At 45.2% G+C, this 27,677-nt stretch overlaps 1 protein-coding gene across 1 annotated transcript; it reads left to right on the top strand.

Annotated features, from left to right (window-relative positions):
* The first annotated feature begins 12,451 nt into the window (after window positions 1–12,451).
* On the top strand, window positions 12,452–24,292 carry LOC129117376 (uncharacterized). Its single transcript, XM_054628003.2, has 6 exons — window positions 12,452–13,880; window positions 14,696–14,974; window positions 16,425–16,673; window positions 19,566–19,703; window positions 20,292–20,411; window positions 21,798–24,292. The coding sequence occupies exons 1-6, from the start codon at window positions 13,820–13,822 to the stop codon at window positions 21,956–21,958; spliced, it is 1,008 nt and encodes a 335-aa protein (XP_054483978.2). The 5' UTR covers window positions 12,452–13,819; the 3' UTR covers window positions 21,959–24,292.
* The last annotated feature ends 3,385 nt before the right edge of the window (window positions 24,293–27,677 follow it).

The raw sequence follows: 27,677 nt of genomic DNA, 5'->3' as shown, positions 1-27,677 counted from the left end.
GGTCAGCAGAAAAATTATTTGAAAAGTAGAAAAGCAAGGACAAATAGAACAATGGTCTGTGTATTAATGCTTGTCCAGCATAACTCTCTAAGCTACAGAAAGGTTTATCTAGCAAGGTATTAGGAAGCTTGAAGCTTAATAATGGAGCTCTGTGCATTGTGTTTTAAGGCTTACAAGCAGGTATTTTATTTGAAATAAGCAAGCATTGTTTTAACCAAAGGTATATGTGCTTATAGTGGTTGGATGGAACTACTGTCAATGTGCTTTTGCTTTGTGTGATTGGTGAAAAAACTTTTAAAGTAAGTTGTAACACTAAGTTCTTTGTGTGCTGCCTGGGATGTGAGCTGGTGGCATCTTCCCATTGTCATAGCCGTGTAATGAGGCTGATGCTGGAAAATCAAACAGCTCAAGGCAGTTCCACAGCAGCCCCAGCCCATTTGTGATTTGTACACAGACCCTGGCTGGAGATAAAGGACACAGCCTGTTCTCCTCCTCAGGAGTTCTGTCTGGCTTTGGGGGTCATCCTGAGTGCCAGCCCTGCCCTGTGTGCAGTTTGCTTTGTTCCTTGCTGAAGGGAGTGATTTGTGCAAAACAAAGCAGCAAACACAGGTTCAATCAGCAATTTGCTGCTCAAGTCGCAGCCTTGGGGCAGGGCATGTACTGCAAAGGGAAACTTCCTCCTGCAGGCTGGGAAATCAGATTCTGTGAACTCCAGAAATAAATTTACTTCCTGAGGTGACTGCTCAGCTGGCAGAGAGGTGTTGGAACCATGGGCTTCTCCAGGGACTTGCAGGAGTTTGGCTTCTTCACACGTGCTCCCTTGGCACATCAAGGAGTGCTTTGCACTGTCTGCTGTGGCTTCACATGGCTTGTCACACCCAGAGGCAAAACTGGAAGCAGAGGAGGATGCATGGCACTGCTTTGGGTTTCTGTGTGAGGTTACAGTATTTTACATGAATTTTGTTTCCTTGGGGGAAGCCCTGATAGTGCAGGTAGCTGTAATGTAGGGTATTTTCTGAGACATCTCTGTTTTTGATGATAAAGACCAGACACAAACAGGAGCTTTGGCAGTGTTGGAGGATTTTTGCTGAGGGCCAGAGGAGCAGTTGCCAGTCCAGACATGCAAGTCCATCTCTAGCAATTCATCTTCCTTGGCTGACCTGCAGCTACACCTTTGGGTTTCTTTTGGCTGTGAAAAATTGCCTGACAATGTGAATCTCCAGTGTCACACTTGTGGCATGGAAAAAAGGGAAACTCACCCACAAGTTCATAGCAGACACTGCTGGCAGTTGATGAAACTACAAGTGTTTTTGGTTTTTTTTTTTTTAATGAAACAGCTATTCTACCTAAAATTTCTCTGCTCAGATGATAGTAGGGAAATAATTAGCATGCAAGAATACTTGAATCTAAGTTAATGGGATTTGAAGGTTACCTGATGAACAAACCCATGAAGAAATGTATTCATAATTGCAAAGAAAAGGTCACTTTTGAAGTGTTACCTATTTAAAAATGATTTAGTAATTATTCATATTTTATATTAATTATTAAAAATATTAAATATTATTCATTACAGGCTGCGTTGTGTGCACTTGTTATTTTTGAAGGTAAGAAAATTAATGTAATTCCTAGTAATTCCCTAGTAGCAGCATGTTTTTGTGCTAATCTGGTTTGGAATATCTAGTTTGGCATGGATTATGCTTGTGGGTTATTAGCTGCAGGACCAGAACAACATTTTAGTGCTGGTTTGAAACAAAATGATGTTCCTCAAGTGTTTAAGCATGCTGCACTTGCTGTTGTTAAGCAGCTTCTGCTTGAAATGTATTCCACTGGGAAATAAAAGGCCTTGGCTAATGGAATTACGTCAGTATATTTGGAATATGAAAAAGGCAAGCAATTAAAAATAGAATATTAATTAATTAAGCTTACAGCTTCCTCTTAAAGATTTAATGTTTGAAGGAGCACTGTAATAAACTCTAGCAAGATAATAATAATAAACCAAATATAATTTGACAGAGTTGGCTTATTAGATATTATTAATTATGAGTTGAGAGTTGTGTCTTGGTGTTTACAGGGAATAGAAATAGCTGGTTCATTAGCTGTCAGTAATACTTTTTAAAATCAGTTTATGCCTTTTGTGGCTTTATTTCATAAAAAAATCCTGACAGGAGTTAAAAGAAATTTCTCATTTAAGCTTTATGGAACTGCTAAGGAGGAAGACTGGTACAAAGCCTTCTGTGCGTAATGCGTGGCACTTGGACAAGCCAGGCTTTAGTGCATATTTAGAGGCCATGCAGTAGCTGGATTTGGAAGTGAATCCCAGTTCTCACTTTTAAATCCCAGCTCCCAGATGATGTCCTCAACCCCCCATCATCACCAGAGTTTCAGCCTGATGCCTGTAATCGTGTTGAACTGTTCGCTAGTGACTTTTTTCCTTGTGCTGTGTTTTCAACTCACACTGCTGTGTCCAGGATAGATGGGAGAGCACGTGGCTGCTGTTTTTTGACCTTGGAGCAGCGTTTTTGGATCAGCTGTCAGCAAGAACTGGGTGCTCACAGTGCTGGATGCACAGGAACGCTGAGCTTGGTCAGCACACTCCTCTCTTCCCTAACGGGGGCTCCGTGTGCTTGGGAAAGGGGATGGGGCATGGCACATGGCCATGTGTGAAACAGCTCTCACAGCTTTGTCTCTTCCAAAGAGAACTCCAGGGGGGTGTGTATGTGTGGTGGGTGGAAATTCTCCCTCTAAAGTCCTTGTCTGTCTGTGTTGGGCTGTGTGGATCAGACACTTGTTTGTGTTATGATGTAGAGATTATATGTTGAAGTTGGCAGCTGCTGCCTCTGTTTTTCAAAAAATCATCAAGGTTGGAAGAGACCTTTGAGGTCATCCAGTCCAACTCTCAACCCAGCACCAACCATAATCACTCCTAAACCATATTCCTAAGTGCCACATCTAGATGCCTCTAAGACTTGCAGAGATGGCAACTCCATCACCTCCCTGGGCAGCTTATTCCAATGTCTGTCCACTCTTCCAGTGTAATTTTTTTCCTTTTTAATATTTTATGTGGACCTCCCCTGGCAAAAGTTCATGTCAGTTCATTTTGAGCTCATGTGATAATTTAAATGAGACTCCTGCATGTTATATTCTTGATTTAAGGTTTGTTATCCTTGCAATTAGCATTTACACTTTTGCTACAAGACTGAAAACAAGATGTTACAGTTGGACTTTTAAACACAGCCATTTAAGCTCCTAAATGTGCTGAGCTCTTACTGACCTTCCTTGTTTAATTGTTGGGTGCTAATTTTAAATTCTTTCCCATCACATCTTGTTGTATTTTTTTTTTTTTGTCTCGATACAGTGCTTGACTTTGCCAGCTAGAAAATTTTTAAAATATGTGTTAACATAGATATTGAGGTCAACCCAGGCCAGCAAGGCTTACTGAAAGCTGCCTTAGCCTTCATGAAGTCTGACCCACAGTGGAATAATGTGGAGATTTTGGGACCTACAAAATACTGATTAGGACTCTCCTCCCTATTCTGAGCATCCTGGCCTGTGAGATGTTTCTGTCTTTTACCTGGCACAGAGGTTTGAGTGCTCTGCCTTGTTCTGCCTTCCTGCTTCCCTGTCTCAACACCCTCTGTTTGTGGTTTCAGGGCTGTGGGAGAGCCACAAAAGTCAGTACTTGCCTCTCTCCCCAGTGACTCCTTGTCTTCCCAGTCACCTTCCCCTTTGGTTCCATCATTTTGCAGCTGGAGTAGAGGATGGGACTGAGTTTGCTCCTTGCACTGCTCCCTTGATGCTGTCAGTACCCAGCCAGGCACTCTGGCTGCCCTGCCCTCCTGGTAGCCCTGGATGTCAAAGGAAATTTCATGTTTTGTGCTTCAGTGGCTCGAATTTGCCATCTCTGACTCAAGCCAGAGCAATACAAGAACATGAAGTAGAAAAAGGGTTCTGATGCTGCTGCTGTGTGGGGTGACTTGATTTTTGAGCCCTTTAGTTAGTCCTTTTCTTACTCTGGTTCCTGGAGATGGGAACCAAGGAATTTTTTTTCCATTTACTTTGGATGAAAAGACAGGACAGGCCAATAGGAGGCTGTTTGAAATGTGTCCTATCTTATTTTGAAATAGCTAAAGGACTCAAATGTCTTATGGCAGGTGGTTTCAATGTGGGCAGAGTCTTTGCTAGTCAGAACAAAATAATCTTGGCCCAGAAGCAGTTAGATTTTTAGAAGCAAGCAATTATCATTTGTATGTGAGTTATTTTCATTCAGACTACAGTAATTGTATAACTCAGACATGCCAAATTCAACTTATGACAAAAGGATAGTGTTTGTTTCTGCTTCTGACATAGCAGCTGTTGCAAATGTCAGGATCCAGTTTTGTAGGGAAGCTGTTAAAAATGACTGGTTTAGTTTTTTGCGGTGTCAAAGACAATATTCTAGATGTGTCCCTAGGCATTAATATATCTGATGGACACTGATTCAAAACACACTCTTGCTATGACTTGTGACCTCCCAGTAGGATTCTCTCTTTCTAAATCAAATCCAACTAAAATGCTTCCTCAGCCTGACAAGGAAATGGACCTTCTTATGGTGGGGGAACTGTTCAGGGACCTCATTTGTTACCTGCTGCCTTCTCAACAGCAAGCCCTGGCTGTGTGCAGGCTCCCAGTTGGTAATTTGTAAACCTGTGTGGCAGTGCTTCCAAGGCAGGAGGAAATTTCAGGAAGCAAATCTATATGGATTCCTGTGCATCCCTCCTGCACATCTTGTTGTGGTGAGGAAAATCTGTGTAAGCACGTGGGATGGAAGAAATGCTGTTAAAATGAAAAAAGCTATTTTATTACAAGGCGAGGTACTAAAGCACTCGCAGTGAATCTCTCTCTACTGGTTTCAGGCTAGTATTTCAAATAAATATAGTAAAGGAAGAACATTTCCAATTAACAAGAGATAAAAGGAATAATCCTGCTTGTGGTCACTCTCTGTGGAATGAAACCCAATAATGAGCGGATATGTATTTCTTCCCTCAGGAGCATAAACATTTAAAGGAATTACAGAGCTTATTGGTGAATCCACATTCTTGAATCTAACAAGGACAAAGCTGAAACACTTCTTTCAGGTGGTCTGGGGAAAAAAAACCCCACAGAAATGGCTTGGACAAATGCTTCATGCTTTTGGTGCCAAGAGGGACATGGGAAGAGTTCTGAGGCTGTTCTAGACCATCTCAGACCAGGCAGGATGCAGGAACATGACACTGGCAGAGCTCTACAGAGGCAAATGGCAGAGCCTCCCCCCTCAAGACCAGGATGTGATCTGCAGGGAGCAAAGGGAGCAGGCACTGCAGGCACCCTGGGCTGGCTGTGTGAGGGGTGGGCAGAAGTGATTCCTGCATGGGAGTGCTGCTGAGCACTGCAGCACCAGAGCATCACGTGTGAGCTGGGCTGTCCAGGGAGCAAATGTGTCCTCTTGGGCTCCTTTCCTGCTGGGTTTTATGGTTCTAGGAAGTGATGGAGGTAGTGGGTAAAGCCAAGTGAAATTCAGATGTTCTGCTTGAGAGACATGGCAAAGACTGAGCTTTCAATTTACACTTTTTTCTGAGTTTTCAGTAAATAGACAAATCTAGTAACTGTAGAAACTTGGCTTCGGCTGTGAACAGACTTTTTTTTGTTTGCTTTCTGCTTTAAACAACATACTTCCTCCTGGAGGATGTTACTCAGCTCAGATTTCCATAATTACTTATGGAGTGTCCTGTAGCCAGTCCCTACCATGGTGTGAGTCCCCACACTGATTATTTTCCTGCCTACACCAGACTAATCAATGAGGACCCAAGGAAAGCAAGTTAGACTCTTAAGGGAATGCTTTTGCAGGGGGAGTTGTAATGATGCTTGGGTGAAAATGCTTTAAAACTTCAGGTATTGGTCACAAACTGTCCTTGCTGGTGTTTGATGGCTGTTCTCCTGCAGAATTCAGTTGCTGCAGCCCTTCAGGATTTGAGGATTTGAAAGCTGTGTTATTTTGAGACTTCTTAACTTTTCATTTTCAAAACTGACCACAATATCCTTGCTGAATTTTGAAATAGCAAGAGCCATGAGGTGGAATGTTGCTCTAAAGAGAGGGATTAATAAAGAGCAACTTGTGCTGGGCAGTCGAAGGGGAAGGTCTGGAGCTGTGCCTGTGTTAACCACAGGGTGGCAAAGGCAGTGCAGAACTGTGTGTCTGAAAATGCTGAAAAGGTCCTGAGCATGAGGGAAGAGGGCAAAAGTGTGTCTGTGTGCTGTCAGATGACCATGCTCAGTCTTTCTTTTCTAGTTGTATATAAATTCCTGAAAAATCCCTCGTAGTTCTATTCTTGTCTTCTATTCCTTTCTTCCTCAGCTGACAAAACAAATCAATTTTGCAGCAGAATTTTAAACCCAGATGGAACCCCCTCATCCACTGCTTGGCTGTGGCAGCTTGTGGGGAGTGTCTGATCTGTGGGACCAGTGAGTTCATCTACTTTTGTCACAGGGAGTGTGCTGGGACCCAACCAGAAAGAGGTGAGGTGGTGGCAAGTTGAATTTCTGTAATTCTACATAATTCATTCAGTTTGGAAAGGAGGCAAGGCTTAGTGAGAGGTACTTCATTATTAGAAATTTTGAGTAATTGTAGCAAAATTGGTGGGTAGCCATGGGATGTCAAGAAAAAGGGTTCTGGATTTGTTGAGATACCTGTCTGGCTGTGGCTGCATCTGGGAGCAGAGACCAAAAGGGGCCATCAGTGGGCAGTTTTATCTGTGACTGCATAATGTGTTTAATGCTGATATTGAAGACCATTTCCCAGCTCAGGCTGATTTTTGGCATGCTTCGAGTAGCTGGTGGCATGATGGATCTAATGGCCTAACAAGGTAAGGTAAAGCATGAGAACAGAACCAAGGCATCTCCTTAGTCACTGCTATTCATACAAGCTCACACAGCTGCTGCAGATGTGTCTCTGTTTCCTTTGCTTCCCATTTGCTCTATCACTCCTTCTGTTCCTCTTTCTGCACCTTCTGCTTTCCCTTCAGCAGCTGTGCAAGCCCCCATTCCTTCTGCAGCGTGGGGGCAGAAGCCATGGTGCCATTTGGCCTGGCAGATTTGGTGGTTTGGCAGCAGCAAATGCCCAGGCTCCAGGAAGGAGTCTGGAGTGAAAGGCTCAGTCAGTGACTGGGGGAATTTTTACTGCATGTGACCCTTTTTGTTCAGATATTTGATGATTACTGGAAACTCTGTTTTTACCCCATAAAGAGAGTGTTGATTATGCAGGAAAATAAAGAACTGTCTGCTGGATGTAGGACTGTGTGGGCAGAGCCAGCCAGTTCCTATTAGCAGACCAAGGCAGGATCAGATGCCTTAAGATTTTGCTGGAGAGGATTTAAGAAATGGTTAATGAGACAAAGGGAAAATAATGCTGACAAGGCGTTCACTGGGTGGTGGAATGAACCCAGAAGCCCTGCAGAAAGGGTCTTTGCTTGTCTCCTTATTTGTAGATCCCAGATGTTAATCATTTTCACCAGTGTTTGCTGGGCTGGCATGGGAAGCTCATGGAGGAGATATTAGTTCTTGCAACATTTGTGTGTAATGTAAGGGATGAGTTTAAGATAAGGCAGAAGAGAAAACAGCAGGAAGAGAAGGCTGGCTTGTTAGCAGCTGCTCTGCAAGGCAGGAATTTCAGAGGACAAAGGGGTAATAATGGAAATAAGGGGAATGGAAATTTAAATTGGAGAAGTCCAAAGGATTACTGCAATAAAACCAAGACACTGGAAAGAGAATGTCCTGTGATCCTGAGGCAGGAACGATGAGAGCAACAAAGCGAAAATCAAATAAATTGGGAGCCGAATGAAAGCAATGAACAATGATCAGAGCAGACCCCCAAGCCCTAGCAGTGGAAGGAGATATAAAAATAATCACCTTGGGGGGCTTTGGTGAACCAATTATAGATTAAAAAATTGGAGATGAAACTTAAGGCATGTCTGATAGATAGCAGCACAGTTTGTGACATTAACAACCCCCCAGGAAGGATCAACAATTAAGGGTAAAGTAAATGTTGTATGAATAGCAGGTAAAGCTACCTTTGTACCCAGGGCATGATGGCACAGATACATCCACAGTCTGATAATCATTCTTTTTCTGCTGTTGGAATCGGTACCAGAAAACGTGGTGGGGAGGTATTTGTTACACAATTTTGGGCACAGTTGCAGTGCTCACCACAAGAAATTTGTGTGATCACATTGTGACTCTGTGGATAATGTGCCAAAACGTGGTGGTTATGTGACTGAAGGGGAAAGAAATACCCCAGGAACTCAGAGGTGTCATGTGGGTTATTAGGGTCAGCTAATCCAGTACAGCTCAAAGTGCAGGGAGGCAAACCTCCCTCCTTAAAATAGTAGCTGTTATCTCTGGAAGCAAGGGAAGGTATAAGACCAATAGTAGAGTATTTTCTCCCTTGTGAGTCTCCCTGTAATACGCCTGTCTTGCTGATTAAAAAACCCTAAATTAAGCTTAGATGGAAGATCAGTTTATAAATTTGTCCAGGACTCTAGTTCCTGATACTCTAACAACTATAAACATGATACTGGCTAATGCAAAATGTTTTGCAGTAATTGATTTGTGCCCAGCATAATGGTGCATCCAGTATAATTTTGTCTACACCTGTGAAGGAAAACAGTAAAAGTGGACTGGGTTTGCAGGATTGTCAACTTAATTTTTGAGAATCTTAGGCAGATTTAGAGGAGAGTTAACCAATAACTTTGTATTAATTCAGAGTGTGGATGATGTGCTAATGGCAAGTGCAAATAGGGAAAATTGGAATACACATGTAATGCCAGTTGCTTTGTCAGCTAAAGGCTATCAAATCTCCCCAACCAAATTACAATTCTGTAAAGAAAAGGGAGGGTATTTGGGGGATTGTTTTTTATCAGGAGAGGGCAGGGAAGTACCACATTACTGAACAAAACCTCTCCAAGATACGTCTAAGCCTACCGCTTAGGAATAGGAAAAAGTTGTCTTCTCTGTCCCACCCTCAATCATTAGGGAAAGTAGAAAGAATTAATTGAAGCATTAAAGACAACAAAGATTTGTGCAGAGACTTAAATGACCACATGTATTCCTGTTGCTTTAATGCACATGAGGTGTAAAGGCCAAATAAATTGAGACTGGCCCAGCACAAGTGTTCTGTGGCTGGAATATTCATATTATGAACACAATCTTGGCTGCAAAAACATTCCAGTTTGTTGCCTTTTTTTAATGACTTGTATTATTGGAGAGACCCTGAGATCCAAATGTTTGATAAATACACACAGATCTCCTTATATCTAAGGAGATAAAAAGAAATATCTATGTAGAAGGGTTCTAGAGGAAAGAGCCAGGTGTGTCACCTGGAACTGTGTGTCCAGGGGTTTCTCTCAGAGCGTGGTCAGACATTCATTTCATGGGGTAAGCGCCTCCATGCTTGCACTTTCAGAAAATCTTACTCATTTCACAATCAGGGTATGCTAGTCTTAAAAGGCCTCAATTATTTGCTGTTTTGGCCCCAGCCAGACTACCTTGTTAAAGAGTGTCATGACCAAGGATTTTTCAATCTGCCCTTTAAGTCCTACTTGGCATGCTGAAGCTGTTTTCAGCTTTGACCCTATAAAACACTATTTTTCAGCCTCTTTCAGTTTGTGGCTCTCCTAATTTTTTTTCAGTGCTGTTCTGGTGCCTTTACAACAAATTTTAGTCTGCTGTCAAGACAGCCATTATCCCAAATGTCTGCATTTTCTGAGCACTTCTAGTAAGTAATACAAAGTTAAATGACCTGGGGGTTTGGTTGTTTTTTTGTAATCAAAGAATATTCTCTGCTGCTTAAAGGAAACTTTTTAAAGCTCTTGAATGCTTTAATTTGCTGCAGGTATCAGTGGCTGCAGTTTCTTGTGTGTGGTAGCAAAGCCTCAGGAAAAAGCACAAAGTGTGTTTTTTGCTGCTTTTTCAAGTCTTCTGTCACTTGAGGTTATTCACGTGCTAGAGTGTGACAGGGAATCCCTGTCACAACCACCTGCAGTCTTGTGGTTGTAAAGCTGTTCTGGTGGCTTTTGTCCCCATTCTGCACTGTATTTGAAGATTTTTTAAAAATGAGCCTGGCATTAACCTTCTCCTAACCACAGCAGATGGAATGCTCACACTGTTCAGTGAATCCTGCAGAGAATTTTAACCTGTGGAATCTTTTTGCCTTTGTAAACAATGCTTATATTATTAGTTTGAAGGTGGCAACATCAGTGAAATTTCCCAAGTTCATCTTCCAAGCTGGGGTTTAGCAAGGTCTGCTTTCCCCTCAAAGTGAGGCAAGACAAAGCAAGGAGGAAGAGGAGCGTGTTCCTGCAGTTGAGTGCTGCTCATGTAGTGACAGGATTGAACCCATATGTCTGAATAGCTCTGCAATAATAAACCATTTGGTTTGGGTTTTTTCCTTTCTTTTTCCCAAGCCAAGGCAAAGCATTTCACCCTGCACACAGCTAAATATAAATTGTGTCGTTTCCAGCAGTTTTTCTGTATATGGGCTCTTCTTTTTCACTTGTCATCATGGGGCAGGCTGGGAGAGCCATGTTAGGGGAGCTGTATTTGTTTGTAGGATGTTGGACATTCCTTCCATCTCTTAGCAAGAAGGATGAAAATATCCATGGGTGCTCTGAAGAAGAGAGTGCATTCCTCTTGGCCCTGACTCTTTCAAGGGCTGGACTGTGCCTTCCCCAGAGGTACCACAGGATGGAGAAAACCACATGCACCTTGTCTATAATTAGGTCTGGAGCCTTTCTGATCTCTGCACGTTTCTGCAACGTCCCTTTTCTTAATTTGTGGGTTTCTTTAAAAGTCCCTGTCATGGAGATATCATCTGTACTTAAGACTCTGACATGAGCATTTGTTTTTGTTTTTGCTTGCTATTTCTATTGCTATGATCAAGAAAGATCTTGAGGTTAAGCATAGCTCTCTGGCTAGTTTAATGTACCGAAGGAAGAGTTCATATGAATATGAATATTTATCAGTCTCTGGGGTCCTGCTGCCCCACACAGAAACATTTCTCAGGTGTGTGCCCCATTCCTGCCCTGCATGGATGGATGGACAGAAGGGCCACTGCAGCTGTGCACTGCTGGAGCTGCAGGCCTATTTTCTGTTTGCATGTGTTGAGTTTCTGCATTTAGCTCTGCTGGCTACCTCTGAGTGGATCTGGGCCTGTGTGTTTCCCCAGAGAGCACTGACACACATTAATGACAGTAAAATAGGTGTGCTGCCTATGCTTACCAGCCTGTGCAGAGTTGATATGGGCAGATTTCTCCATAATATTTCATGGGTTATTTCCTGCTTTACTTGCTAGCTCAGGTTTTCCCATCTCCCATGCTCCATCAAGGCCTTATGCCATCTATGGAATGAATCTCCATTCCCCTTTCATGAAGCCTTCCATGTGAAGGGGCAAAATGACACTGTAAGCTTGCAGCTCACCGAGTAAAAAAGGTTTTAGTTCACCTTCTAACGACGAATTCTTGGGTTTTTTATTTGGTCCACCTTCCCTCCCCCCTTTTTCTACTGGTGATTTCTGTTAAGCCTTACAAGGTGTTTTTTGTCTGCAGTAATCACACAAAAACCCTGTCTCTATATAAAAAGGGGAACTGAGTTCTCTGCCTTGCCAAGAGTGCTGCGAGATCACTCATTAGCAATGCTAGAAATTAATGCCAGATCTCATCTAACAGTTTCATTATGAGTGAAATTTGAGAGTGTTGCTCTTAAAAGAGGCTGCTGATTGATGACAACACAGATTGTGTGTGTGCTGTCATCTTTATCCAGGCTGTGATTCCTTTTGGGGTTTTTTTTTTAGCTAGTGAGGATGTGAGGGACAGAAGAAACCTAATGGGACTTCATATACTGTGTGATGTATGGGGCACTTGCAGTCAGGAATATTGAACTCATAAATGTACTCATTTGCCCTGGAGTCACCGGGAGGGAGACGAAATGCAGGACACCGCAATGTCACAGCCGTGCAGAGTCACTTCTGTGACAACAGAGCCGCACCAGAAAGGCCATATTTTTATTGCATTTTACTGCAGATGGGCTCTGCTCTCATTGGCTGGAAGAGAAGGTGAACTTTTGCTGGATTAGTCCCCTTTTGCTGAGATTCTGAGATTTTGGGGTGCTGTTTGGGAGTGACCCTGTGTGTGCTGTCTGTTCTGTCTCGTGTCTCCACCACAGCACTGCAACCCCAAGCTCCACCAGCTTGCCCTTCAAGCATGAAGGTGAAATGAAGATGAATGTGCACATCCGAGGCAGATGGTTAGCCCCAGTCTTGCAGTGGTATTTGAGAGAGATTTTCTTCATGTTATTTCAGCAGCACAGAAGGAAATGAAAGTGTTTCTTACTGTAAATACTTTTTTCTCTCTCCCTTCCTCTGTGCTGCTGTGAGTGTCTGAAGACTCACTTCACTGCTGTTTCAGAGAAGTCTATTTCTGTCTCATCTTAGATCAATTTAGGCCTGTCCTATGCACATATGATAAAGACAGCATATTGCTGTGATAGGCTTGAACCAAATTTGTAAGTCTGGGACATTGGGAGCAGGAGGTGATGTGCTTCTTTACTTCATTGGTAAAGAAGTCAGAGTGGCCAAACCAGTGGCTAAAATGTGGAATTTTTCAAGCATAGCCAGATTGTTTGAAAAATAGTGCAGACCACAATGCAAGGGTTTTACCCACTTCTCAGAAATGTGTGTGTACCTGTGAATCCTCTGTGTGGAGCTTCCTTAGGGGACTGTGTCTATATCTGTGTCCAGAGAAACAAAAATATAACGTTCCCAGCTGCATCCTGAACCCAGCTCTTGTAATTATTCCCCAGCACATCTGCTAAGCATCTGAAAGCATCCAGATGTTGGCTCTAAGGCTATACCAGTGTACTTCCTCCAGTGAGTGAGACAGTTCCTGCTGTCCCTGTGTTGTTTGTGTAACCCATTGTGGCACTGGGTGTAATGCCCAGTGTGCTTTAAGCCATCTCAAAAAGTGCCAAGTGTCTGGCCCTACCTGGCTCTCCAGATAACTGGTTCACAGAGTTTCTTCAGGATTGACTTTTCAGTCTCATCTCTGAGATTTGCACTCCAAACAGAGCTGGGGTGGCTTCTGGGCTATATTCAGTTTATTTTTGCAATGCAACTTAATTTTCCATAAGCTTTACTCTGCCTGGGATGGAGTCTTTCCTGCATGGTAGGTACCACTTAGTAACTAAAAGAGCCTGGCAAAGCTCACTTTGGCAACACAGCCTTTGGGAACAGAGGGAGAGCCTTGTCCCACACCTCCTTCCTGCTGGTGAGATGTCAAGGAGTGATCATTTTTAGTATTTGAGAAAATCAGCTGGTTTTCATGTGCAGTGCTTTATCTGACTGGACTTTCTTCTCCCTGGGTGGGGATGCTGTACTTTGATAAACTAGGAAAGGATGAAAGAAATAGGTGTTACTCCTTTGCCTGCTCTGTTAGCACCTTCCTAAATGGGGTGAGCTGACCAGGAGATATTTTTGTCTCCCCTCACCTCTCAGCCCCACTCTCACACTCACAGCTACCTTTGAGCTGCGGGACTTTGCAGAGCACATTGTGGCTTGCATTGGCTCAGCCCGAGTTCAGTCACCCAAAACCTTGCAGGTCTATTTTGAAACATCATTCAATCTGTCCACTATGGAGTTTCTTTTCTTTTTTTTTTTTTTCCCCCACTCTTGCTTCTGACATCATTTCCCGAGCACTAAATTCACCGAGCTCTGTAGCCAGATCGTCTCCTCAGCATATGATGCAAGGAGCTCTTTGAGATGGATTTCAGCTCTCCTTTGACTCTGCTCTGCTTGCTGGTGATAATAACTGTTACTCAAGGTAGGTAGGATTTTTCTTTATTGGGGTTGGCACAGGTTTGCCTAGATGAGCAGACATCCTAATTTTGCTCCAAGATCTTTTAAGGACGCTACCAGGTTTGGGGCGACATCAAATAGTGTAGCTGCAAATGCATGAAAGGGGAAGTCAGACCAAAGTAAAACAGATTATTTTTCCAGTAAAGTAACAATAACTAACAATATTGTACTTTCTGAGTGTCCTGTGTCTGGAGAAGCTTTTCAGTGGGGAATGTAAGGTCCTTGTACACAGAGTGCTGGCTGGAGAGCGACGTGGTCCAGGTCCCAGCACTTGGTGTGACCTTGGGTTAGTCCCCAAGCTGCTGCCATTTACCCACCTCTGATTTACACACAACAGCTTAATCATGTGCAAGGGTACTGTGAGACCTGTTCGAGTTAAAACTGTGACCTTACTCTTTGGGTGAAAGCAGCTCTGCACCTGCAGCTGTTGTTTCTGCTACCCTCTGTGCAAGGTCCATGGCACTGATGCCCTGAGGACCTTTCTTTGCACAGTCTCTCATCTCTGATGGGGGCTGGTAGATGGTCATCTTAAATTTAGAGAGAGAAAAGACCAGCTGTTCAGCCTTTTGCTTCCCTGCTGTGCATGGTGTGCACACCATTCCTGTGCTGTTGAGGTGGGGGAAGTTGGACCTTACAGAAATCCTCAGATTTTCAATCACTGGTGATCCAACTTGTCCCTAGGGTTGGGTCTGTCCCTCTTATGTCTCACCTGGGCATTTTCCTTCCTGGGAGGCAGCCAGGAGGGGATGGATGGACATGGCAAGCTTGCTCTCCTTTCAGGCTCTGCCGTCTGGACTGGTGCGCTCAGCGGCGACTCAGCAGTCTTTTCTTTGGAAATCCAAAGCCTGCAGAACTTCTCCAGCATGAGCAAGGAGGATAAGAAGTGCTCTACAACTGTCCTAAATGATACCTTGTTGGCCAAGTGTGGCACTTCTGCTAGTAGGTGGCTGAACTTAGAGAATGGCTCCCTCGTGCTGAGGAGTGTGGAGAAAGACGATGAAGGAAAATACGGATTTGTTTTTCAGAACACCGCCAGAAATTTTACACTGGAAGTATTTGGTAAGTGGCCTTCTTAGTAACAAAAAGCTTTTGAACTTGTTGGAAGCCTGATGCCTTGAAATTTTTCCAGAGAAACTGTTTGAGCTTGCAGGAGCTATAGGTGCCCCTGGGAGCCGTGCCAGTCTTCCTCCTGTCCCTTGTAGCCTCAGAATTCCTTCTCCCTTTTGTGTGCCCGCTCATCCATCTGCAGGCAGCAAAGACAGAAACAAAGTCACTTCTGTACAGGATCCAGCTCATTGCTTGGGTTAATATGGAGAAGGCTTAGGAGGGTTTGTCCTGCTGCTGAACAGTGCTCCAGGCAGACAGAGTGCGTTGCTCTGGTCCTCATCACCGCCGGTCCTTTTGCAGGGCTTTCACTTACACAGGCTTCCAAGATAAATGGAAGCGCACAAAACTGTAATGAAAATGTCTGAGCAAACTGGTCTCAGTGAAGACAAATGAGCCCTTACACCTTTTGGGTGCAAACAGGCGGAACTGCTGTGCACAGTAGGTCAAAGATGTGACTCCTTGGTGTGAAGAACAGGGGCTTAGGCTGGAAGTAGTCAAAGACTGCAGAAGCATCCTGGCTTTAACCTCCATTTCAGTGGGCTTACTTTGGGAACATTTGCCTCCTCCTTCTGTTCTGTTGCCACCCCTAAGGCAGGGAAAAACTTTCACTGCCAACATGTTCCTGGAGGCAGGGAATTTTAACTGAAGATGATGTCCTAGCGCAAGAAAGTGATTTCTGAGCTTATTTCCATGGATACATGTTCTCAGTGTTACTCCTGCTGTCCCAAAACCATACCAGTTCTCTATCTAGTTTGTATATGCAAAGTGGCAAGTGTAGGAAATAGTTTTGTTCCTTGTAGTAGACTGAAAGAGAGAAATTCAGGGAAATGTAGTAAGAGTGATAATGAATTCATTTATTTTAAAATGTCCTAGTCTGGGTATTGTATCTAATGCAGGTGTCTTGTGTTCGTGTCCATGTTGGCCATGATTTGCACCAGTTCCTCTCTAAAATGGAAGAAGGGGCAGAGTGACAGCAAAAGTACGAACCTCTGGTGGAGGGGAGGGCTGAGTCTCCTCCAAAACTACAATTATCTGCTGATTTCAGAGGAGAGCTCTGGCTGGCACATGTGATGGATGTTTCCACCATCCTCTCAGACCAGGGGCTTTTATTTATTTATTTATTTTTTTAAAGTCAGTTAGGAAAATGACAATATGCCAGATTTTGGTGGCATCCCCATAACAGAGATCAGGAATCAACCAGCAGTGTTGGGGTGGGCACTGTAAAGCATTTTAGGGCAGAGTGCAGGCATTCAAGAGATTGGTTACTTGTTTCTGTGCTCCCTTCATACAGTAAATGTGAGATTGCTGGGAAGGGAAGCTTCTGTTCTTGTTCACTGCTGAGTCCTCTCCTCACCTCTCTCTTTCCTCCCTGTCCCCCTTGCCCCATGCTGTGTGTGACCAGAGCCGACCATTGGTATCCAGTGCTTCCCTGATGGAACTGCGGAGCTGTCCTGCAACGTGGCCAGCAACGAGATCCTGGTCTTTAGGTGGCTCCTCAATGGCACCCACCTGAAAGCCGAGGGGGCTTGCATTAAGGATGCTGGGAAGAAGGTTCACCTGGGCAAAACTGAGCCTGGGGAGTTTGTGTGTGAGATTTTGAAGGGGAACAGTGTCACGAGGACCAGGCCCATTTCGCTGTCTTGCAGCTATGGTGAGTAATGGCATCTCCAGAAAATCTTCCTTTTGGTCTCTTGCAGCAGCAGCAAATTGAGGGGTTGTTGGTGTCCTCAGAATAACAAATTCTTCTGTCCTCTGGCATTTTCCTTCCAGAGTTACCAAATTCTGCCTTTAGAAAGTAACCCCTTGATTTCCTCCTCCCTCTTGTGCTTTGGACTGACACAGCCTACAACCACAGATGGGATAAGTTTGTTGAGGAGGTTCTTTTACCCAGCTTTGCAGCAAGGATGGATCTCCATCTGTTCTCTTTTCCTACTTTTTGGTGATGGAGATTTGCACCCTCCTGTGCACCAATCCTCTATGCTGCTTTAGAAACACGGGCTGCTTCCTACTCTGACATGCATCCATGATCCAGATGCCTTCCAGTTTCTGTGCATCCCCATAAAAACCCTTCCACTGGTTCAGCCCTGTTGGTGCTGGACTCAGTTGAGGTGTTTTGCTTCATCTCTTTTCCCTTTATCTAGGCCAGAAGCACAAAATATTTTCTGATCTATACAAATGTCTCTCCATCAGCCCCATCCATCAGAAGTGAGTAAAGACACAAGCCATTTACTTATGGAATGTAGGGTTTTTTCCCCTGCATATCCTTGCTCAGACATGTAAGTCTGCGAGGAGGCTGAGACTTTATCCAATTGCAAGCTATTCGTAAATGCTGAGTATTCTGCTTGAATAAGGTCAGAGTTTAATGAGACAGGATATCTGGATCCTTGGGTATCATTTAATTTGCCCCTCCAGTAGTGAAGGTTCTTCTAATCTCTGGCAGCACGGATGGTTATCAAAGCTACAGGCATAACAACACTATAAGGTTTTTGACAAATTTCGCTGTAATTAATTTAATCACGAATTGTGTTTGTGGGTTATTATTTGCTCCAGGCCAAGGGCTGAATTTGTTTTTTTCCACTGTAGGTATGTGATCTATGTAAAAACATCCATTTGGGCGACCTGTTGGCTGATGAAATTAATTTTGAATAACCAAAAACAATTTGGCAGAAATGCCGTAAACTTACCAGGCAACACAGGGCTCTGAACACACAAGATTCAGAAGTTAAGAATTCAATATATATAAAAGACTTTTATGGATTAATGACTTGTTTATTGCTTATTTTTAACACAATATTTTGTCTCAAAAAAGACCTTATTAACAAGTGGCAAATTTTTAGGAAAAGATTCAGGAAAAAAATTTCCAACTTATATTTTTACTTTTCACAATATTCTCTAAGCGTTCATCAACTAAAATAATTAGGGAAATTATTTCTGAGTTGCTGAAAGTTTTTAATTTTGAATATGGATTTTGTTTGAACTTGGCAATTGCTCTTAAAATGAGTGGAACAAACACTCTGAAAATACCACAAGCACCTGTGTGCAGTTGTTTTTACTGTCCCAGTGAGTAGGTGGAGTATGATAGTGTGTAGTATATCCTGGAACATTTAAAATTCTTCCTAGTCTCTGGAGATATGGAGCAATTAGTGCTTTTGAGGGCTTGAAATAAGCTCCAAATGAGCCTGTTAGTTGCTGCTGTGCTGTGCAGGCACGTGTGCTGCTGAAAAGTAGTTAAATTATTCAGAAGGGGATGGCACAGCCTTACCTAAGGAATTTTAAGGAATTTATGTTAAAGTGGAGTTGTGTGGGGTTTTTTTTTGCATATGGCAAGAAGCGTTTTCCTAGAGGCTGCCCCAGGCTGGGGGAGATGATCTCCGTGAAGGAACAAGCCTGGATAGGTCTCTCTGTGCCCTGCACCAGCTGCCTGCTCAGCAGCAGTGACCGTGGGGGTCTGCCCCATCACAGCAACCCTGAGCAAGGGCTGCTGAGCTGGGAAATAATCACCAGTGACTTGTGCTGCCCTTCTGCTCAGCCATCTGCAGCCCTCGCTCCTGCAGCGTGCTCTGCTCTACGGGCTGGGCAGGGGAACAGGGTGGAATCCTTCCCCGAGCAGCAGCAGAGCCAGGGAAGGGTTTTTTCCTACAGCTCTGGCTCGAGTGGCCACAGTCTTGGTGTCTGAGGCAGTGTAGGCTCTGATGAGCCTGGCTCTGGGGTTGGTGCAGTCATTACATGACTGTCAGCTCTGAGGGTGGACTCTGCAGCTTTTCCTTCAGCAGCAGGTATAGTGGAAGCAGGCGACCCCCCTGCCAGGGAATAATGCCCTCTGACTCTGTGATTGAGAAGGATGAACAATTGCTTCATTAAAACTACACTATATTACATTAATACTATATTATAACTATACTAAAGAATACTATATTATACTATACTACTGAAAAACCTGTGACTGTCTGGGACAGCCAGGACACAGCTTTGAGTGATTGGCTAATGACTCAAAACAACTTTCACCGGTGTCCAATTAACCAAATCACTTTGGGTAAACAACCTCCACAGCACATTCCACATGTGCAATAGCAGGAGCAGTGAATAGAGATAAGAATTGTTTTCTCCTCTTCTCTCTGTACTTCTCACTGCCTTCCCAGGAAAAATCCTTGGGAAGTTGTGCCTGCTGCTCTCTGTGAAGAAAACTGTGGCCACAAGGAGGTGCTTCCTTGGGTCTCCCTCCCTTGTTGAAATGTAGGATCTTTCAAATCACCACCTGCTCTGTTAAATTTGATAAAAACTTACAGGTTACCTCAGATGTCAGTGATCAGAGCAGGCAGAAGTGAGTGCACAGAGCTTGGGCACACAGGACTCTCCTCCTAATGAAAAATTCCATGCCATAATTAGGCGATGTGGCATAAATCACAACGTGCCACAGCTCACAGTGCCAGCTGCCCTGATCCAAACTAAAGCAACAAGCTCTAATCTGGCTGCAGGGCTTCTCCCACAGGGAGAAAGGAGTTTTTCCACCACGGTAGATAACAATGCTGTGTCCTTCCTACAGACCTGCTGCGGTACCCGGGGTTCATTTACATCCTGGCAGGCTGTGCAGCGGGTGTGCTTATCCTGCTGGTGGCTTTGCCTGCAGCCATATGTTGCTGCATGAAGAAGAGGAGACACAAGTTCATCCCAGTGCCTTCAGGTGAGTGGGGAATGCTGTGACCCCCCTGTTATGAATTTTGGAGAGGACTGTGTGTGTGCAGTGGCCTTAGAGTAACCTGGTCTCAGCTGCGTGGCTGCTTGTCCTCCATCCAGCCTGTCCTTCCTTGACCTGCTGGAGCAGAAGTTCTTCTTGCTGATAGGCAGCCTCTATGGCCAGCAGAGTCTTGAATTAAACCTCACTTTTCCTTTATTCCCCTCACATTTGTGCCCTCACCCTGTGCTCCTGGCCAGAAGAAAAACCCACAGCAAAACGTCTCCTCTGGGCAATAAAATGGAACCTCATTCAGGTGTGATCCCAAAATGGTTCCTGATGGCAGTCCTCTGTCCCTGGGAGCAATGTGCCCATGCAGATCACCTCAAGCTGTGATCCTGGCAGCCTGGCCAGGCTGGTGCCTGGCAGGCTGGCAGTGACCACCCTCCCTTCTCGGCATCTGCCTGCTCCGGGAGCGGGGCCAGCACTGCCTCAGGGGGGGACACAAACATGTGCTGGGGTCTGGCCTCACAGCAGCCCTGCCAGGGCTGGGGCTGGGGGTGCCTCTTCCTTCAAATCTCTGGTTTGGTTTCACAGAGGAGGAGAAGGACGATGGGTTAACAATGTCAGTGGTGTCTGGCGAAGGCACGAAGAGCCCCCCCAATGGAGACCGTGTGGAGGCTCAGGCTGCCCAGAGTGACCGTCCTGCCAAGCCTGGTGAGTCCAGAGACCTGTCTGAGGTCAGACACACCTTGTTTTGGGGGTACACAGTGTTTGTGTGTGGCTCCTGGGGGTGGAGGTGGCATTAGAGAGGGGCCTGGGACATGGCAGCACAGGGAAGGTGCTGCACCTTCTGCAGGAGTTGCCGCAGGGCATTTTTCAGTGCCTTACTGGTGCCACGAGAGGCAGAGGCAGCCATCCCACAAGCATGTGGGTGCTGCCAGGAGGCTGTCTGTTCCACTATCTCCTGTGCCACATACCTCAGAAACAGCAATGCCCCCCCCCAAATCTCAGCAGTTTTCCTGTAATTTTCTCACCCTTCTCCCCTTCTCATCAGTAACATTTTATAAAAATTGGTGCTGTTTTTTAAGCAGTCATCTTCAGGACAGCAGGAGCCAATATGCTGAGCTGTAAACACAGCTAAATCCCATCAAAGCCCGAGGCTTGTGTATTTTCTTAAATTGAGGCTAGAGTGGGAATATGGTCACATTTTAAATTTTTCAAATAAATCAAGCATAAACCCCCACAGCCTTAGCATAATATGTTTAAGGGAGTGCAGTGATAAAAACCCTCCAGAAATGTCCTGTTCTGTATGTTTTGATATTAGTACTCCTCTTTTTGCATTATGTTTCCTTCAGTTTTGCTTCCCAAACACAAGTGCTGGCAACACCTTGCCTAATAATGCACCATCATCAGCTGAAGTAGGTTTAGCAGGGACATCATGAACTGGAGCAGCTTTACATAGGTCAGGTCATAGCCTGGTCTCAGCACTGCTGTCTCCATTTCTGGTGCCCTTCACTGCACCATGCACAGCCTCCTGTAGCTCTGCTGTGCTTTAAATCTATCCTTGGATGCTCTTTGCTCTGCTTTCAAAATATTATATGCTACTCATGAACACAGAGCAAGAAAGAGGAAAAAAAAGGCCTTTCAGATCATTGCTTAATATTAATATACTTCAAGTGCAGAGCTTTTAATAAAAAAAATCAAATATTATAAGTCTGACTAAAAAGTAGTCCATATTTAATTTTTTTACGATTAAGTAAAAAGCAGAGATGCATGTGGAAAGTAGGCAAGAACTAAATGTGTGCTGTTAGCCAGTTTGAATTATTCAAATATAAATGGATAGATTTTGGTACTAAAGGTTTGGTACTAAGGTACTTTGGTACTAAGAGGCCAAAGAGCTTCAATACCAAAGTGCCCTAAGGCATGGTGCATAGCTCAGTAAATGAGTGGTTACAGAGAAAATTGAAATTTGACCTGCAGGTGCCTGGGGTGAGGGGACTGAGTGGATTAGGCAGCCTGCAGCATTAGGGACCAGGGGGTGGATTTCCATGGGGGTGAGCCACAGTGTGGGCACTTATAAACCATTTCTCCCTTTTCCAGATGCTGCCCAGATTGGTCAAGGTGTTGAGCCCCAGCCAGTGGCAGAAGAAAACTTAGCAGTGCAGATAGAAGCTGAGGAAATGCCAGCTGCTGAGGTCCTAGTTGATATGGAAAGCCAGGAAGATGCCTCAGACTGTTTCCCAGATCCAACTGATGACTGATCTGACATGCTTGCTGTTCCACCCTGAAGCCTGTGACACTCGTCCTTTGCATCCCATAGTCTCACTGTGTCTGGAAAACTTTAGCAGGGGAAAGAAGTGAGGTGTCAGACCTTCTGACCTCATTTTAAAAGAAAAAAGAAAATCCAGAGAAAAACACACACATGGCTTCGAGGCCTGACAGGTTCACCAACAAACAAAAGGGGCAGCTCTGTGATGCTCTGCCTGATAACAGAGCTGCAGCCAAATTGAGGAGCCCGGGCACAGCCTGGGATGAGAGGGCTCCTCCTGCTCCCTGCCCACCCCATGCCTTGCCTGCCTTTGCCAGCCAGGGGCAGGCACTGCAGGCAGGTTGAGGTGCCTGCCAGTGCCAGGCAGAAGCCAAGGGCTTGCCAGAAGTTTCCTGAGAAAGCCTCTTCTCGGGAGACTTCAGGGCAGTTTTTTTCCCAGGCCCTGCCGAGGAAACTCAAAGGAGGTCTCAGCTGGGTACCTGCTGTCCCGGGTGCTTACCTGAGCCGCTCCTCTGAGCTCCAGATCTGGCCCTCACCTCTTGCTGCCTGGAGCAGGAGCAGTGGTGGGGGCTTGAAATGTGCCATTTGCAGATGCTGTGTGCACACCTGGGGTGGTGCTGGCTTTGCTCCTCTCCTGGTGCCCCAAATGACAGAGGGTACAGGGCTCCTTTCCCCAGAACCCGCCTGCTTGGGCTGCCCCTGAGCTGTTGCTTGCTTGCTTGCCTGCAGCAGGAGGGGGCTTGGGGCTGCAATTTTGGCAGAAACCTTGATTTTAAGGCTGAGATTGTTTATCAATGCAAGCATTAGTGCCTTTAGTGTGATAGTTGAGCTACTGCAAGCTGATGAAGCTGGCCATCTGCCTGTGCATGTAGGCTTGTTCGGGGCTGTGTTCTTTGCACAGACAGCAGCAATTTATAAGATCTCTTAGGTAAGTCTTGCTGCTAGGCATGTCCTGTTCTGCTCAGGGGAGCTGTGCCTGTGCAGCAGCTGGGCTAGACCTGCAGGGAAGAAGGATGTGGTGAGGAGAGGGCAGGGATTCTGTCGCAGGCAGCTGAGTCCCAGCAAAGCTGCCAGGGACTGCAGGATGTGCTGCCAGAGCAAGGTATTTACTGTATGAGACAATTTTAGTCATCAGAGTGAGGTGGTAAATTGGTTGTTAGCGTTAAATTAGCCTGCTGGGCTAGAAAGGAATGGTAGTAAAAGCAGAGATGGTACAGACTTGGGACCAAAAGGGATGAGGAGGTGTGTACTGCATTCCTCTCCTCCCTTGTCGTTTTGTCCCTGTTTTATCTTGTGCCGACACGGTGAATCCCTTGGAAATGGATTTAAGGGATGCCTGGTGAAAGCCATCCAACGAGGGCTGCACCCCAGCAGAATCCAAACGAAACGGAGAGCTTGTGTCCCAGGGAGGGAGCTGGAGGGTGGCTGCGCGCTCCCCTGGGACTCCTTCATCTCTGCCTGCTTGCCAGGGCTCTGCATCAGTGGCACCCAGCCACAGGTGATTGTTCTCGTTCTCTCCTTGTCCCGTGACTCTCTTTAGAAGATGTTTGGCTCCTGTGTGCTGTGTTGGTGGTGATTCAGCCTGTCTCTGCTTTTAAAGGCTGCCGTAGGAATCGGGTTTTCCACGGTAAGAGGGAGGTGATAATTCTTTTCCTTACGGTGCTGTTCTAACTCCTTTCAGTACAAACATTCCTCAAAGGCTGTGAGTTGAATGACAAAAGAAGTGGCACGGAGTGCTTGGGGCGGCAGCGCAGAAGCAGCGAGGCTGGGTGGGTGTCACCGGGCCGGTGTCACCAGAATGGGAGGACACAGTCAGCATTGCTGCACTTTCTGGCAGGGGCAGGAGGGGACACTCGACTCCAGCACATGCTTCAGAGGCTGATCAGTGCTCTGAGCAGACAACTGTTTCACTGCTGAGGGTGGGAGAGCCGGGCCAGCCTTGTCCTGCTGGGCTGGGGAATCCCAGCTCCAGCTTACCCTAGGGCTGCCTTCCTGCTGCCAGCCCCGGAGGGCTGGGGGTGCCCATCACCACTGCGATGATCCCAGCCCTGGAAGGATTTTTCCCATAGAGGGGCAAGAGGTCTTTGTGAGACAGATTGAACCAGGGCTGGTTTTCTGTCCTTTACCACTGAAAGTGCCATTCCAGAGGGGCAAAAGGCTCTGTTACTGTGAGGTCAGGAGAGAAGTGATGCAGCCTGTGCTCTTCCTTTAACTGTGTGTGTTCATGCCCAGCTACTGTTCTCTTTCTGGTGTTTTTTTTTTTTTTCTTTTTCCATTCCCCCCATGATGCATTTTGTTCCAAATAAAAAGATCTGTTTTCTACCTTGTTTCAGAACTGTTTAGGTGTTGTTATTTAATAATTGTTTCTTTCTGGTTTTTACACAAAGTACAGGCTTATTTTCAAATTCATACACAAACAAAGAAAGGAAAGGTGATAACAAGTTATTGCTGACTTGGGTGGCCAAGGGCACAGAGATCACGAGAACATTCATCTGTAAGTCACTCCAGGAGAGGCTGTAGGACAGTGGCACAAGCTTGTCCCAGTTGGAATGTGTGTGTTAATGTGTGAGAACATCTGTGTGCCCCAGCAGCTCACCAAGCCCTGCTCTGGTACCTGTGAGCTGCAGGGCAGGGATGCAGGGGCATGGTCTGGTTTTACGCATCTTTATCTGTCTGTATTTTTTTGGTGGCACCTAAACCACCTTGGCTGTGAGAGGATGCTGGACTGCATTGCACCTTTTGCAAGAAAGCTTCTTCTCACTCTTAGACAAGTGAGCCCAGATTGTGGTTAAAAGGAATTTCCTGATAGAATCCTATCAAGTCCCTGGAGTTTACCATAACAGGTTTATCCCTGGAACACTGGTGTGACTGGGCATGGAGGGTCCTGCCCTGCAGTCCATGAACCCAGCACTCCCAGGAGCCATCTGCCTGAATTTCCTGGTGTTTTCCAGTCTGGCTATGCTGCTGCATCACCCAGGAAAGAGCAGGGACCCTTTCCAGCCTGTGTCTGACAGGAGAACAGGGTCTGGATGTGGGTGCTGCTATCAGGAATTTGAGCACGAACAAAGGTGCCTGTGCTGCCTCTTTGGGTGCCTTTGGTGAGGCTGTGCAATGCTAGCCCTGCCTTCTCTGGGCTGCTGAGAGAGTCCTTAGTGCCAGGGTGCCTCTGGGGAGCTTTCCAGGTGATGGGAACTGACCCCCACATCATTCTCTGGCCACTGGGCAAGGCTGGGAGCAGTGCAGCTTCCACCCCTCTGCTTGATCCAGTGCTGGCAGGAGGAGGGGAGCTCTGCTCTGTGGGAAATGTGGATACTTTGGGATGTGAGATCCTCCCACCAGTGGTTTGTAGCACTGTACAGAATAGAGGTTTGGATTTGTATCCATGTCAGTCTTTCACAGTGGGAAGAGAGGAGTTTGCTTGTGGCATGTGCTAAGCAGCAACTGACATGAAATGCAATATGTAATCTTTTCATCGTGTAATTAATTTAGGTTATGAATATAAAAGGAGAACAGAGAATGAACTTACTTGACTTAAGATCAAAGTGAAAGCAAAAGCAAGCAAGAAGTGTGCTGTAGAATGGTGAGCAGAGAAAATGGAAGGATCCCTTTAGATTTCTTTAAGCATTCAGGATGAGCTCATCCCCACAAAACCATCACGCCAGAAAAGTTCCCACATCCCAGTAATGAAAAAGTGGTTTGTTTCTCGACCTCTACCTCAGGCTGCTGTGCCTGATGTCCCTGTGGCTGTGTAGGTAGCCCTTGGGGTGCTGCCTGAGAGCCCAGCATGGGAGCAGGGACACCAGAGCCAGCAGGACCAGCCCTCCCTGTCACCCTCAGCTCCCCAGAAACAAGAGTAGAAGTTGGTGAGTCTGAGGGCAGATAGGCAAAACTGATAATGGCCAGTGGTTGTGTGAACTTCTGATAGAAATCTCTGTGTAGCTGAAGAAACCCCCTCTAGATTTTAGGCATGGACATGGTAAGTTCATGTCACTTTTTATGAATTATTACAGCTCATTTCAAAACAAGCAAACAAGAGGTTCATGTAATGAACCTGTAGCAGGCAGTGTCACAGATTTGACATCTTTAAAGCCATTTCTTAAAATGAAACAGCACATTCTGGTGCTGTAATTGTAAAATCCAGACTGGCATTATTCCCAGCACGCAGGCAGGAGTGAGATGCCCCACAGCTTTCCACAGGTAAACACACAGAGCTGGTAACAGAAGTGGGTGAGAATGGCAGCATCACCCATTTCTGCCTGAGGTGGGAGCAGAATTCTGTGATGTGTCTTTGCAGAAGCTTGGATTAGTGTTTGGATACTGATTGTGCCTTCTGCAGGGCTGCTCAGTGCCTGGGACCTCTGACAAGCACTGCATCCTGCGTGTGTTTTGCTCAGGGTAAATATTGCATTTCCTTTCTGTGAGAGTACATGACTCATCTCCTTAGGCAGAGGACGTGGCTGGAGACAGCAGGGGTGTCTTTACTGAGAACCTAGAAGGCCCTAAGCCCTTCTAGATATTTGTACTTTTTCAGCAAGCAAATCATAGAAACATAGAAAAGTTTGGGTTGGAAGGGACCTTAAAGTTTCATTTAATTCCAACACCCCTGCTGTGGGCAGGGACACCTTCCACTAGACAAGGTTCCTCACATCCCTGTCCAACCTGGCCTTGAGCATTTCCAGGGATGTGGCAGCCGCAGTTCCCTGTGCCTCAGCACCCTCACAGAAAAGAGTTTCTCCCTGATACCCAATATAAACCTACTCCATTTCAGTTTGAAGCCTTTGCCCCACGTCCTTGCTGCCAGGTGTTAATTATATATATATATTTAATATATCTATATGTATGTATATATTTAACGCATGCTGATGGCATCATTGTCACCTTCAAGAAGATATTTCCTGCCTGAGGTGGGATTTCAGCCCCAAGCAGCAGAGGTTCCCCCACTCTCCCATCAGCCACGAGGTCAGCAGGAACCTGACTTTATAAAATCATTCATTACACTTGCAAGTTCATGTACAGCTGTAGTCTGCTCATTGTGCCAAACACTAACATAAGGAAAGTTCCCATCTGCAGAGGTAGAAAATATGGGTGGCCAATGTCAGCTTGTTTTTAAATTGATCTATTTTCCTGGTTAGCATATTCCGTGTCACACTTGGCCAATATCCATGATAAAATACTGAATGGGGCTGTAGTCTAAAGTGTGTTTTATAGCTAATATAAATATAGTTACTATTGGAAATTCTATGCAGAATTTTAAAAACTGATGATGGCTACTGATAGTTTTAGTATTATCTAACACTACAGAAACTAGATGTATTATAGGCCAAGAATTACTTGGAGGCAGTTTTCAGCAAATCTTTTGGAATTGCAAATGCAGTGCATTGGAGAGAATGATTGTCTACTCCCATATCATATGCAAATGGAACAAAGAAATACAGCTGGGTGCCTATCCTCCAGCCAACACTGCTGTCTCATCTTTGGTTTATACAACTTCCTCTTTGAGGCCAAAACATATTTTCCCTAAACTAAGGAGTGAAACAGTTTTAAAAGCTTTTTTTTTTGATACTGAAAAGTCATGTAACAAGGTATCTTCAAACAGACAAAAAAAAAAAAAAAAAAAAGAAAGAAAAGGAACTTGTGATGGTGTTTTTGGCAAAGAGCACTGAGAGCTTGTGTTGCAGCCCTGTGAAAGAGCCTTAGGCATCAGATTTTTC

This window comes from Agelaius phoeniceus, chromosome 2, assembly GCF_051311805.1.
Source record: "Agelaius phoeniceus isolate bAgePho1 chromosome 2, bAgePho1.hap1, whole genome shotgun sequence".
In the NCBI taxonomy this organism is placed as follows: Eukaryota; Metazoa; Chordata; class Aves; order Passeriformes; family Icteridae; genus Agelaius; species Agelaius phoeniceus.
This window is presented reverse-complemented; position numbering and strand designations above follow the sequence as displayed.